Source organism: Ammodytes marinus, assembly GCF_949987685.1.
Source record: "Ammodytes marinus genome assembly, chromosome: 4".
Classification (NCBI taxonomy): domain Eukaryota; kingdom Metazoa; phylum Chordata; class Actinopteri; order Uranoscopiformes; family Ammodytidae; genus Ammodytes; species Ammodytes marinus.
The window spans coordinates 29552966-29567683 of NC_137233.1; the positions used below are offsets into that span (position 1 = coordinate 29552966).

Here is a 14718-nt window from a genome sequence, read left to right on the forward strand (position 1 = left end):
TCCCTGAACAAGATGACAAACTGAACTGCAGCTGTTATAATTATCTATTAACTATTTTTTGGAGAATTAAATATTGCCCGCCAAATATTTATCATCTCTAGACTTTTAAGAAGCTTCTTTTTAAAATTGACAAAACAATGCATTTCTTTGACCCAAATCAACCATTTTTTACTAACATTTTTTGTATTACCAATTCCCTTGCAAATGGGGTCAACAAATGACTCTAAAGTCTGCAGGCAATACATTCACGGCGCATTACATTTTTATTGAACACTGAAACCATTTGTACAGGACAAATATCCACAGCCTCAACTGAGTGGGTAACACTGGCTCACCTCATGAGGCGAATGCTGGTGGAACTTGAAGGGGGCAAGCAGACAACTGCACTGTACTTCACTTTAAGGAAACAACTCTTGAAAATGAAACAGCTGAATGTATTGAGCTTCATGTTACATCTCATGCGTGACATCAAAAATAGTATTTCTGACATGAACAGTTATGTCAACCAACACAAACATACCCAATCACACATGTTTGACAGGCACAGACACTGAGCTCGACTGATGCTCTGCAAAGTTTAGACTAAGATTCATATTACATTGAGTTTATTTTATTTTTTAAATCACCTTATATCAGTCAATAAAAACATTCGTAACTTGATCCATAAATCAAGTGTACCAGTAACCCCAACAGGACAACCCCCATTATAATAAAACATTATGTTTCTGAGCTAGAAGCTCTTTTTCCAGATTTCAGAAAAGTGACTGTTCAAATGTTTCCCTTTTGTTGAGAACACAATGTCTTCCATTCATACAGGAAAAACAAAGCCGCTGACGTAAAGCATCAGTTATATGGGAAAGTCTGAGGGGTAACAATTTATCATTTGACATGATGCAGCGTTTACTTGACATACACCTCACTGCATCAGAGACACACAAACAAACGGTCACCGGCGTCAACAAAAAGCAAACAGAGCTGTTTAAGGTTTGTGACTGGTGGTCGTACATGAGCACACCATTGCAGAGGCACAACGATCAAATGTTTCAGGTGAGTGATCGTTTTTCAAATTTGTTTTTACATCGAGATCCAAATGTAGAACCACCTTGGTAGCTTTGCTTTTACGCAGACAAACTGAGCCACAGCCAAAACAAGCCTCCTGCAATCGAGTCTACATCAAAACAGTGATGAAAAGCAAAGAGAAAAAAAAAACGGTTCACAACTGAAAAACTTGGCAGTAAACTGAACACTTCTTAGAGGTAGGAGAAGGGCATGGAATGAAGTTCTCAATGAGTGCTGCCTAGAGAGTGTACAGCAACATGTTATAACATCTTCATAACAAACAACAATCCAGCAGCTATATTGCACTGGAACACTGCTCTGTAGGCAGTTCACAATTGACTACTGGTGACGCATCAATGAATCAAATGCAAACATGTCGTGACTTTAAGTTTGCGTGGTTTTTATCATTAACAGACTGAGCATCCGTCGATACTAACATGTACAAACAAATTGAATGTTAAATTTACAGTACGACAAACTTGCAACATCATAAGTTACAGGGAATGAAAGGCCACATAAGAAAGTTGGGTGCTGCAACATTGTCCGAGTCCTTCACCTCGACAGCTTGTTTGAACAGAGTATCAGGCTTGTGAAATTTCACGCCGACTACATTCCTGCTTGCTAAAACAATGAGCTTTTCGTGATACATTTGCATTTACAATGAACAATGCAAGCGCATCTGCCGTTTAATGTGACTGAGAGGACGCACTAGGTTGATTCAATTCATTCATAACAAGTGTTTGAGAGCTGTGACCGTCTACGCGTCCAGCCTATAATGAGCCTCATTGCTATTTCTCCACCATTCAGATGTTAATACAAGTGTGAAATAGACATGGGGGACAGTTTACACAGAGAACCAGATGAAATTTACAAAGAGCCGTCAGTTCAGTTGAGGTCAGGAGTTCCAGGCTCACAGGCAACACCATGCAGTTGACAATGTAGTTGACAGTCCACACCTGTGTCCAGCTATTCAAACACAACGACACTGGCAGACAGTACGAACAGTATATTACAATGCAATGAGTGACTTCTGTCTCAAATGAACTACAATGAACGGTGTGTATAACCTTTAAACAGCAGTTAATTAAAATGCCCAAATGTTGCATTTCCGAATGCTGTTCTGATGAATGATGTTCAACAAAAGTGGCTTTCATAATATGTTATTAGTTTGGTGTCATAATGCCCGGCCTCAACCATTACCTGGGTTCAACTGGGGAAAATGCACACTGTACATTGGCCTGCACTAGTCGGCTAGTTTTAGGGTCAGAAAAATAAAAAGATAGTACACAACACAATATTTCAATAAAAAAGGGGACGTTATTGGCAGGTTTTGTAAAACTTAATTATAAAGTAAAGCTCCTGAAGTACATTTTTGCAATATTGATTCCTGGCATATTTGAGCTTGACAATTTTCAACCCAAACACATTCATTTCCACTTTGATTAGTCTTACCATACAATGTTTGGGTAGTTGTGTTACAAAACCGCTCATCAATCCTGAATTAAAAACATCCATTTTGAGATAAAACTGAGTTTTAAGTCAGCGTGTCTGAAGAACACCAATGGGTTACATGTATATATACACCATATATACACCCTAAACTTCACCAATACACTAGAGGGGAAATTATTGACAATCGTAATTTGTTTAGGACACATCAAATTCCAATTCTAAGCATTGTGTTGTATCGTTTTTCTGCTCTTGATAACATGAACATGTTTCTGCTTTCAAACCCCTTGACTATTTGCACATTTTAGACACAAATAAAAACAAATACTCATCACACGTTAGATTATTTCATTCACTTTTTAAACATATACACACAGATTTTGATTAATGTTGCCGATGTTAGTGATTATGTGTTCCATGAATTTAACATAATGATTTGCAACTACAGTGTGGAAATAACTCTATTAAAAAAATGTGTTTTCCACGAGTCAAAGTGTGCAAAAGGTCCAGGGGCAGAAACAAATCAATTTGATAGAACACACAGAAAATAATGGAATTAAGTGTTTAGTCAATCATACTGTATCTACAGGGGTTTTTATTTACAATATCAGGTTTTCTTTCATGCATGATTTTTTTTATGTGTCGAATTCGTAAGCCATTGTTATTAAACACATGATACGGTACAAACACAGGCTTATTCACCATTAAGAGTATTTCTGTTTGGAGCCCAGGCAGAATGCTATGACAATATCTACACTGATTTATCCTGATTTGTTATGAGGAAGGAAAATTTACAATAAAATATATGCCTGCAAGTCAATATAGTTGTACATTTTAAATTTTTTTTTAGAATATTCATTTAATATTGAGCTAAGCTTTTTTTCCTGGGCTTCGTTCGATGGTTCTCTGGTTTATAATAAATATATTTTTGAATGGATCGACGGGAACTAAGCTGACGCAGCCCTTTCCCTGAAAAGTGCCGGTGGCGTTGAGATGAACATAAGAGAAAAAGAGGGGACAAGGCCAGAGTGGGGGGGGGGGGAAAGGTCAGGAGATGTATATGGTTGGGAGGTCACTACCAGTCTGCATTATCCCAGGTTTCCTCGGCAGGTTTCGTGGGACTCTTCTTGGTCTTTCCCTCGGCGTTGTCCCAGTTGTTGTCCCAGGCCTCCCAGCTCTCCTCTGTGCTGTGTTTGTTGTTGGACGCGGCTTCGGAGCCCCAATTGTCCCAACTGTCAGAGCTCTTCTTTGCCGAAGCGTCTGCATTGGTCCAGCTGTCACTGCTGGGGGATTGCTTGGTCTTCAAGGAGTTGTTGCTGCCAAAGGTCTCCCAGAAGTCCTTAGTCTGGCCAGAAGAACTGCCCTGGTAGCCCTCGCCGGCATCCATGTTCTGGTAGCTCTCTCCAACAGACCTGAGACCAGTGTGGACAGGAAGAAAATGCTTGAGCAGTTTGTCTTGCAAAGCTTTGATAAAACACAGAACATGTGTATGTGTGTGTGGGGGGTTAAAAAATGATAGGAAGTTGTTATTATTACCCATCTTCCGGTTTCCCCGAGAAGAGATTGGTCAATTTTGCACCTGCTCCCTGTACCTAAAGAACAGAGAACCTTTCAGCTGACAACACTTCTATACACTTGATACTTCAAGTGACAGAACATACTGAAACATGCAAGATCAAATGATTACTTAAGTCTTTAAATGCATCTGATTTCTAAGTATGTAACTAAATCTGGATGAGGTGATATTTGAAATAACTTACAACTAAAAATGCTACACATCCAATGAAAATGCTGCAATGTTAATATTAGCAACGGCCACACAGGAAGTACTAAATAAACCTGCCCACAAACTTGAATAAAGACTACCGAGTATACTCACCGCCAGATTAAAAATGGCAGCAAGAGAAATGAGAGATTACATCAAGTTAGTTCAGTTCAAACATTCATCATGACAGCAAACCGAGTCTCCTTTGAGGGTTAAGACATTGGGGAGGGGGTGGGGTGGTGGTGCTTCTTTACAGATGTTGCACCTCTGCACTAAGGCCCTGGCTGGTACAACCAGAAGAGTGTTGGTATAGAGCTGCTGTTCAGAGCTTGTATTCCTCATTCAGGAGACTGGGTTTGCGTCAGTACATTGTGGCAGAGGTCTGCCCATCCTACCTTGTTTGCCAGCTCACTCATGCTGACTGCCATTTCATCTAGCAATTTGCCATCTCTCACCTGGATGAGCCAAATCATTATTAAACACTTATAAGAAAAAAACAGTATCCATCCACATGTATTTATGAAACAACATGTAGTGTGAGCATTCACTTTGTTTTTGATTGTGAGAAAGGTGATTTGTTAAGGGCACTTATAATCAAAGAAAAAACACAATAACTTTTAGTTGTAGTCTAATGTTAATACAAGTGGTTATTTTTAAGTCATTCATCTGCAATTTCCTTGCAAGAGAGTAAGAAGATGTCTACAAAAGCACATACTATAGATATCGTAAATCACCAATGCCAACTGCACATTAGAAGACAAAAACATTTTGTTTGACACCAGTCTCTCTCAGTCAAAGGCCTTTTCACTTTGCATCAAATAGAGGAGCACTGTATCTGGCTGCTTTTTTAATTATAACAACATTATTATATTTTCCTATAGGCCTGGTTTGATCTGATTAAAGGACACATCCAGGAACTGCTCACTTGACAGTCAGAGTTAGAAGAGACATGTGGAAGCTTTTATGTGCAAACACTCACCAGGACCACAAGGATGGTGACATTTTGTTCAGTTCATACAGTACATGTTGCCAGCAACAAACACACTGAAATGTGCAAAGCCAGTGAGCAATTCATTGTCAACTGAAGAGCTCCTGGTTGTGTCAATTTGTGATTCACAGAAGTAAACAAGAAAGTATTAATGTGGCAGTATATACTTGCCATAGACAAGTAAAGCTTGGTCTGAATTTCAAGGTTTGATGTCAATGTAAGTTGTTGTATATGTTAAGGCAGATCATGCCACAACTGACATCAAAACCTAAGAAGACATTTTAAAACAGATTCAATAAATGATTAAAGTGATACTCAGAAACTCTGAACAGAGACTTTGGCTGGTACAAATGGACTTGTACATCTTGTCCAGTGACTATGCTGTGAGTTCAGACCAACTCACACCCATTCAAAAATAGTCACAGCTTTAAACCTATGCTCCTGCTGAATTCCTGACTGAGAATCAAGTTAGACTTTTAACTCATTTTGCATCCTTCAAACCACAGTTTGTCGTTTAATGTAAGTTGGCATAAAGCAGATGCACTGGCACGGACAGAAAATAGCACATTCACATCTGAAGCTGTTTTTGATTTATTTCTAAAAAAGCACTCGCTAGCCCACCACCAAGTCAACAACTTCAAACATCAATGTTACCTTTTCTTGTGTAGGTTTGATAACATTCTCATTTAATGTCTGTCCTAACTCTGTGGCCTATTCGAGAAGTCAGAGGGGAGAATTGACTTGAATGAAACACAGTTTAACATTCACAGTAGAGCAAGACACTGAGCTGGTTGTTCTGCAGTTTGCATGAAGTGACTGATCATTCACATTCACCATGACACCGAACGAGCACTAGAGGGTGGAACGGTTCAAGACACAGTAAAAAAGGGCAGCTTTACTTTTACCCCCAACCCCTTTTTTTTCATCCTTCAGATTGTTTTCTTTCTGTTGCTTTATTTATATAAAAATATTAACTGAGCAGTTTTATGCCAAAAAGTCCAACCACTTGTTGCTATGCATTGATTTCAATTAAGTGCCAAATGTCAAGGATATTTACTAAAATATATATATTTCTTTTATTTGTATAGCAAGCCATTCCACCTCTACAGCACTGTTAATAGTCAAAACAAAAACGATCATGCATGAATGGATAACCCATTATCAATGGATTTGAGTGAACAGTACATAGGATGATATTTCTATATTAGGTGTGGGAATTAAGGGCAATCCCCATGCCCATCCCATAATACAGTTATACCGACTGTCTTTCACAGGTTATCCATAAACTTAAAATACAGCTGTCGAAACAGACACAGGCAGAAGTGTTTGATAGTGACATTCACCATTTATCAAAAACATAATAATAAAACTTTTTGAAAGAAGAAAAAAAAAAGATAGATCCAGCAAATCAAATGGTAAGATGCAGCTGTTAAAAAATAAATAAAGACATGATGTGTGCAAAGCGCCATGCAGCTATTATCTGCTTTACCGGTTCTGGGGGTGCTTTATAGCCCCTTAACTAAATCCAGAGAAGGCAAAGAGATATTAAAGTAGTTATTACAGATTGAAAGGTTACATTATTTGTTGAGAGAGTTATGCATAACGTAAATACACTTTGTGAACACTCTCCTAACAATCTACTCATTTCTTTAAGTAGTCAATACAATAGACAGAAAAGGAGGAAAAAAGTAGGTTACATTTTGTTTGTCAGTAAATCTGGTCCGACAAAACCTTTTATTAGCACATACTGGTAACGGGTTAAACAGGGTTAGGGTATCTTACCTTCAAAGTTGCCTGGTTTGCCAGTTTAGATGTCTACATGGGATAAAAAAAAAAGAGAAAGTATTAAATTAATTACAACAACAAAAAATTATATAAAGAAAATTCTTACTCATACTCAACTTTGTTGCGTAAATGCACTTACATTATCTTTAGCAATAGAAGCAATCTTGCTAGCTCCAACAGTGAAATTGCTCCAACCCTGCCAAAGAAAGAAAATGTCACAGTGTAAGAAAAAAAATACACCAAAAGCAAAAGCTCAGCCAAAAGATATACAGTATTTGTAACCTACTGAATAAATGGAAGACATGGCATTGTTGAATACGTCCTCCTCTTTCTTCTCCGGGGTCACTGTGTTGCCAAAGCCAACGTACCGATTCTCTTGATTGCCACTGTAACCCCCTCCACTGAAGAAACATCAAACAGCAAGGAGTAAAAAAACTATTTAAAAACACGTCAAAAAACACTTGCGTGATTGAAAGAAATATATAAAGATTGTGAGCTCTTACCTTTGATATGAGTTAACGTCATCACTCAACCAGTCCTCAAAAGCTTTGTCGCCAGATTTTGCTGAGTTTTGTCCAGGTCCTCCCGAGCTATAGAAACAGAAACGTGAAGCTACTGCTTTAACACCTCTTCCGTATCTGGCATTACATACATACATAACATTTTTTTATTTTGTTTTACCGGTGGGAGGATGAAAGGCTGGTCTTGGGTTGAGGGGATGTCCAGTTTTTGGCAGAGGATGTCTCAATAGACCACTCGTTACCTTCTGCTAAAGTTGCCACCTATCGTATATGTTAAAAAAAAAGGGTACATTAATCCGGTGAACAGAATACACATCACCTCCACAAGATGGAAGCTTCCTCCAAAACTGGATCATTCTTTCACCAGCTTTCATTTTCAAGATATTTATTTACTTTTGCTAGAAATTAGGGATGTTAAAATTAAGTTCCCTCTTTAGTCTATTTCAAAGTCAGTTCTTATGTTAGTTTATCTATCTAACTGTTCTTTACAAATGGATTTCTACTTACAAACCACTCAAATGAGTTAACAAATCTGCCCTAACTGTAGAATGCGTATGAATTCGATATAGTTCGATCGCAGACCAGTATGCCTGCACACGGTCTGAGCTTGGTAAAACCGCTTTTAGCCATAGTGCCCCTGACTCCTGGAACAGCCTACAACATACAATTAAAATAAATACACTCATATCTGTTAACCAATTTAAAAGTATTATTTTGAATCAACCCCCCTACACTTGTAACTGTTTTAATTAGGCTATTATCTCTTTCATTCAATTGATCTGAATGTTTTAAATTGTTGTTGTCTGTGTGTGCGTGTGTGTGTGTGTGTGTGTAAACTTGTTATGTATTCTCATTGTATATTGTGTATCTGTACAAACTCGACGTCATTGTAAAAGAGGGTCACCCCTCAATTGATCTTTCGAGGTTAAATAAAGGTTACAAACAAACTTCACCTTGTCTCTGAAGAGTGCAGCAGGTTTGCTGTTGTATTTCTCCTGTAAATTCCAGGTGGGATCATAATCATCTTGCTCTTCAAGAAAAAGGCGGAATTTTCCATTTCCTCCCATTTTCATCTTCTCAAGCTCAATATCTTTCCACTTGTCCATGGTGACAGAGCGCACAAAACTGCAGAGAGGGCAGGAGAGACACATGTTTCAATATCGGGCTGTACAATTTCAGTGTGTGCTAATACATGCAAAGGTATGAACTAAAGCTGACCATGTATCTTATGTGCAGAATTGTTAATCTAAAAACCTCAGTGTACTCATCAATCAATACTATATGCAATCTTAAAGTCTTACTGGTTATGTACATACTGTATACGCTATGTGAACATCTCCAGTCTAGAGTCATGAACACAGCATCATTCATCAAACTCCTCCTACCTGAGGTGTACTCCCAGGCCCCTGTGCTTGCCAGAGCACTCAAGACAAATCCAGATCCCATAGGTCACACTGACCCACTGAGGGTTAAAGCCCCCACACTCGAAACATAGCTGAAAAAAGGAACAGAACATGTTAGACGAATGTACACATCTGTTAAACAGTAAAACTGCAGAGATGGACTTTTTAGGAAGGAAGACATTTTACAAGATTTTCATTAAAACCTTTGTATTTCAAGATTGTACAGGATCATATCACACAGAATGAACACCTGAGATTATATTTTCTATTTTTTGTGCAACTAAAACACCTCTTAGTTAATACAATGACTTTTAGGTTAGGAGACATCATGTCTGTCCTACTGTTATTGCCAAAGATACAGGCCAACAAGATGTTCACTAGCAGGGTAATTCCCACCTAAAATTCCTCCCACTATGTATTTGAACAAAGATAAAAGCAGGGACATTTTGTTCAGTGGAAAGGTGCTACATTTCAAGCCTCCCAAACACCTGCTACCTGCTATGTGAGTTATAAGGTATCAGTCAGGTGACACTCTTTTGAAGACGTGACAGTTGAGTCATATGAATAATTTGCAATGAAGACTCACATTGTTCTCTTCCTGGGTTCTCACTTCTTTCAGAACTCTTCTGGTCCTTGGACTCGCCATGTTGAACCACACTGAAAGAAATGTATTGAGGATATTCTTAAGTATAACATTTATGGATCAAAGCGGAGTATCAAAATGTGTCTAAAAGACATATCGAAACAGAACAATAACCCCACTCCTGTGGATGAAAGAGTGGAGGAAGAGCTGTAGGACGCACCAATGGAAAGTGATAAAAAGCTGCAGTGGACAAATCAAGTTAATGCTGACACAATTAAAAAGACTGTTTTAGACTTTTATAAATACATTTATATCTATTTTGCTTGATAAATATCTTAAATTAGTTAAATTATGATTTATTTATAAACCCCATTTTCTGTTGATAGACTACTCAATTAACCAACTAATTGTTTCTGCAAGTCTGAGTTTTTCTTTCTTGGACCTGTCTGACCCGAAATTATTACAATCTTAGGACAAAGAAATGTCAGCAGACGCCTCAACCTTCTGAGGTCATCGTCGTTGCCAGGGGCGTTGCGACACCACAGCAAGTGACCAGCAAATCGTACAGACTTCTAACCAGCATGCATTGTGCAGTGCCCAACAAAGATTGCCAGTGCAAAGGCTTGGCTGATGCTGACCTCAAGCAAAGTAGGTAATAATTGAAGCAGTATTATGAAAGCAGTGATGGTGACATGGGTACGAAATGTATAACACAACCTCTTTTAATTGAGACAGAGACCCTTTGTCACAGCAGAGCAGGCATATTGAGAACAACACAGGTGCTACTATCAAAAAAACTAGTGAAACACATCAGTGAGCCACACTGTTCCTTCAATACATTACACATGGGAACTGCAATTTATTCAAAATTACAGTCTGACATACAGCGCCCTTCTACAGCAGTAAATAAATACTCACATCAAATGCATATAAATGCACAGCTGAAAACAGTCACTAATTAATGTGCCATTCCCACAGCTGGCCATTGTAGTTTATAGCTTCTATCATTATTAAAAGAAGAGTCTTGTTTTAATAATGATAGTTAGCTGTTTTAGTCAGGGAATATATATCTTTAAATGTCCAGCAGGAATGAATGGGCCTGGGTGTGAGCCACTGACAGGAGGTAGGAAGGTCAGAAGCTAGAACAACATCTTGGTTTTGGTATTGTCATGTTATTTGATGACAACACAAAGAATGTAGATAATGCCCATCTTATCCTTGAAAGTGTGAGTTTCAACTGAAACATATGTTGGTATAAAAATGTGTGAGAAAATTACCAATAATAATTTCATGGAAGCCCAGGGTGACATGTTCAATTTACCAAGAGACCAAAACTCAGGTATGAATGATACATTAACAATGATGCAATGATCGCCTAATCTATATACAATCTAATCATCTCAGAAGTAGTGTAACAACATTACTGACAGTACAATCCAACAAATCTCTCAGTGGAACAGACAATCAAGCTTCTGTATTAGGGTGGACTTGTGACATTTAACCAGTGTGTTTCTATGACTTCTATAGACATTCAGGTTAAAGGTGGGGTCAGCGATTATGGAGAACGCTTGTTTTCAAAATCACTTTTTGAAAACCAAAACCAGTTAATATATCCTCACGATCATCACCCTACCTGTCTGTACTGTGTGAGCTGAATTAAAATCTGGTGCTCAAGCACAGCCTAGACTCTGTAAACAGGTATGTAAATAAATGATATGTCAACAAAGCGGGCCCAGCCACGGCCTAGGCCCTAGGCTGTGAGTATTAACACTGCATTTCTTTTCAGCGCACACTACTGACAAGAAGGGGATCGTGAGCAGATATTCACTGATTTAGACAAAAAGTGATTTGGACATAAAGTGTTCTCCAGAATCGCTGACTACACCTTTAATCCGAGATAAACCATCAGCAAAGTAAACTTTCAGTCCACTGGTAGGTTTGCATTCCCCTAAACCAGACTCTTTGAAGCAGAATATGGGAAGGAAGGGAGGGGGAAATGATTCTCGGTTTAACTAAGCTTTGACTTTTCAATTGATATATTTTGATTGAAATTATTCACTACGAAAACAAAGACATTTTACTTTGTCCTTGAGGAGGTTGCTGGTTATGATAATCAGATTTTATTTTTCTATTAGGTTAATTAATAAGGCATAGGCTATATCAAGATTATCTGGAAGCAAATAGCTAATATTAAATGTGTTTTAGGAAAAACAGCATGTCTGTCGTTTTGTCAATCTTTTATTCTAAGGACCTTAACTCCCTAATGTCAAAAGAATTCAAAGCTTCCCAGTCATAAATGAAGTCGTGTCAATGCTGCTCGATACACCAGCTACAGATTCCCCACATCGGGTTCAATGTATTGTTAACCATATACGTGTACAACCTGATGATGTGTTAGCGATGTCTATCTCTAATTTGTCTTTAATCCTCATTCGCAAATGTTAATCTCACCAAATGTATAATGATAGAGGATTTAGTGAATGTATTTGGGTTGACAACAGACAATGCTAGCTGTTAGCTGTTAGCCGACTTCTCCGTTACCTGTGTGTGTGATCGATGGACAACGAAGACGCTGTTTTCAGAGTCTCTGCTGGCTCCGCCGAAACACTCTACGAAGGCCTTTCTCCTGTGGCGGAGACACAGCAGGTAATATACTGTCACGGGCTGTGTGAGGCTTACAGAAGTATGTTATAAAGATGGTTCGCTGATGTCAAACACCGGTAGCCATGTTCCTGTTTGCATACGTTGGCAGTGCAATGCATTATGGGAGTTCGCCTCTCTCCTCAGCTTCATTTCCACTCTCTCTCTCTCTCTCTCTCTCTCTCTCTCTCTCTCTCTCTCTCTCTATCTCTCTCTATCTCTATCTCTCCCTCTCTCTCTCTCTCTCACGTGTCTGCTGCCTCCATTGCTTCGGAGTGTGAACATGAATGGGAATATTCACAAAGATAAATTATGTTTCCTCATTGATTTAGATCTAGATTAAGTTTGGATCATGTGACAATGACACAGGCTCTGCCTTTCTCAGAACAGAACGAACACATAGCCTATATTTCTCTTCTAAGCTGAAATGTCTTTAGCCTAATTCAACTAGCCCAAAATGATTTAGACTACTGCCCACAATTATGGCCGTAGCCTGAAAAGCATAATGGCTCAATTATTTGTTGGCCTAAGTGTCCGGTCAGTCTGACAGTGAGTGAGCCAGCAAGAACAGGCAGCAAAGTGGAATTCAGACATCTTTATTTTGATTTATTACACCTGGCTTTTTCAGACTGTGACAGCATATAGGCCTATCATACAACAATACAAAGAACTAATGTGAACAAAGAAATAGCATGTTGATGACCAGTGCTTTACAGCCAGTAGCCTACAGTGTGTTCCAAATTATTATGCAAATTATATTTTTCTCAGATTTTCTTAAATAGTCGATGCAAATGAGTTATGACAGTCAGTATAATTTTCAAGTCATCAACCGTTAGAGTAGGATTCAAATTTTATTAAACAAACCTCCCAATGATACCAGTATTTCTTTCGAAAATAAAAAAAACTCAAACTGATCTTAACAGGCCAAGTTACATGTTAACATAGGACCCCTTCTTTGATATCACCTTCACAATGCTTGCATCCATTGAACTTGTGAGTTTTTGGAGAGTTTCTGCTTGAATATCTTTGCAGGATGCCAGAATAGCCTCCCACAGCTGCTGTTTTGATGTGAACTGCCTCCCAACCACATAGATCTTTTGCTTGAGGATGCTACAAAGGTTCTCAATAGGGTTGAGGTCAGGGGAAGATGGGGGCCACACCATGAGGTTCTCTCCTTGTATGCCCATAGCAGCCAATGACACAGAGGTATTCTTTGCCACATGAGATGGTGCATTGTCATGCATGAAGATGATTTTACTACGGAAGGCACGGTTCTTCTTTTTGTACCACGGAAGAAAGTGGTCAGTCAGAAACTCAACATACTTTGCAGAGGTAATTTTCACACTGTCAGGGACCCTAAAGGGGCCTACCAGCTCTCTCCCCATGATTCCGGCCCAAAACATTACTCCACCACCTCCATGCTGACATCGCAGCCTTGTTGGTACATGGTGGCCATTCACCAACCATCCACTACTCTATCCATCTGGACCATCCAGGGTTGCACGGCACTCATCAGTAAACAAGACTGTTTGAAAATAACTCTTCATGTATTTCTGAGCCCAGTGCAACCGTTTCTGCTTGTGATCATTGTTTAGGGGTGGCCGAATAATAGGTTTATGCACAACTGCAAACCTCTGGAGGATCCTACACCTTGAGGTTTGCGGGTCTCCAGAGGCACCAGCGGCTTCAAATACCTGTCTGCTGCTCTGTAACGGCATTTTAGCAGCTGCTCTCCTAATCCGATGAATTTGTCTGGCAGAAATCTTCCTCATTATGCCTTTATCTGCACCAACCCGTCTGTGCTCTGAATCAGCCACAAATCTCTTCACAGTACGATGATCACGCTTAGGTTTCCGTGAAATATCTAATGTTTTCATACCTTGTCCAAGGTATTGCACTATTTGACGCTTTTCGGCAGCAGAGAGATCCCTTTTCTTTCCCAAATTGCTTGAAACACGTGACTTGCTTAATAATGTGGAACATCCTTCTTAGGTAGTTTTCCTTTGATTGGGCTCACATGTAACTAATTATCACAGGTGTATGAGATTGATTTCAATGATCCAATGCGTCCTGAGACACAATATCATACTTGAGTGTAATTGAAAAACAAAAAATTAAATGTTTATGACACTTCAATCTAATTTGCATAATAATTTGGAACACGGTGTATATCATGTAGCCTAACCATAATGTCCCAATCTCCTTCTTAGCTCCCACATGTGCAAATGTTTTCTTTCACTTTTGAGTTAAAAAGGCAAAAGGCCATACATTACACCTTGAAATTATTTTTCTCAGAATATAAAAAAAAACACACTGCTGAAAATAGCAGGCTCATTTCTTTTCGATGATCACCATCTTTCACAGCTTAATGTTTGACAACTTATTGTCAAGAATGACACATTTATGGCAGTTATGAATACAGCCAGTAATTTACGACGTCAACATTCTTGACCTAAGGTCAAACTGATTATGTGAGTGTAATAATTGCCGTTATCTTATTTAGCATTTTCCTAGAACTCAGTCTA

The 14718-nt window shown here is 38.8% G+C and overlaps 1 protein-coding gene across 2 annotated transcripts; it reads right to left on the reverse strand.

The window, feature by feature from the left end:
* Positions 1-255: 255 nt before the first annotated feature.
* On the reverse strand, positions 256-12291 carry arfgap1 (ADP-ribosylation factor GTPase activating protein 1). 2 transcript variants are annotated; one of them, XM_080026372.1, is made up of 13 exons: positions 12095-12291; positions 9557-9627; positions 8953-9062; positions 8521-8692; positions 7728-7828; positions 7550-7636; positions 7333-7447; positions 7186-7242; positions 7044-7076; positions 5916-5972; positions 4669-4728; positions 4045-4100; positions 256-3920 (listed from the first exon to the last, which is right to left on the reverse strand). In XM_080026372.1, the coding sequence occupies exons 2-13, from the start codon at positions 9614-9616 to the stop codon at positions 3584-3586; spliced, it is 1245 nt and encodes a 414-aa protein (XP_079882498.1). In that variant the 5' UTR covers positions 9617-9627; positions 12095-12291; the 3' UTR covers positions 256-3583. The 2 variants fall into 2 exon arrangements, with proteins under 2 accessions (XP_079882498.1, XP_079882499.1); XM_080026373.1 differs by lacking the exon at positions 5916-5972.
* Positions 12292-14718: the final 2427 nt, after the last annotated feature.

What these genes read in the sequence shown, in the direction of transcription:
- arfgap1 (XM_080026372.1), bottom strand. Translation starts at nt 9,616, where the DNA reads ATGGCGAGTCCAAGGACCAGAAGAGTTCTGAAAGAAGTGAGAACCCAG. An exon ending in CAAACCAGGCAACTTTGAAG is followed by an intron (nt 5,973 to 7,043) that starts GTAAGATACCCT and finishes CTTCTCGAATAG; the next exon opens with GCCACAGAGTTAGGACAGAC. An exon ending in TCAAACCTACACAAGAAAAG is followed by an intron (nt 4,729 to 5,915) that starts GTAACATTGATG and finishes TGGCTCATCCAG; the next exon opens with GTGAGAGATGGCAAATTGCT.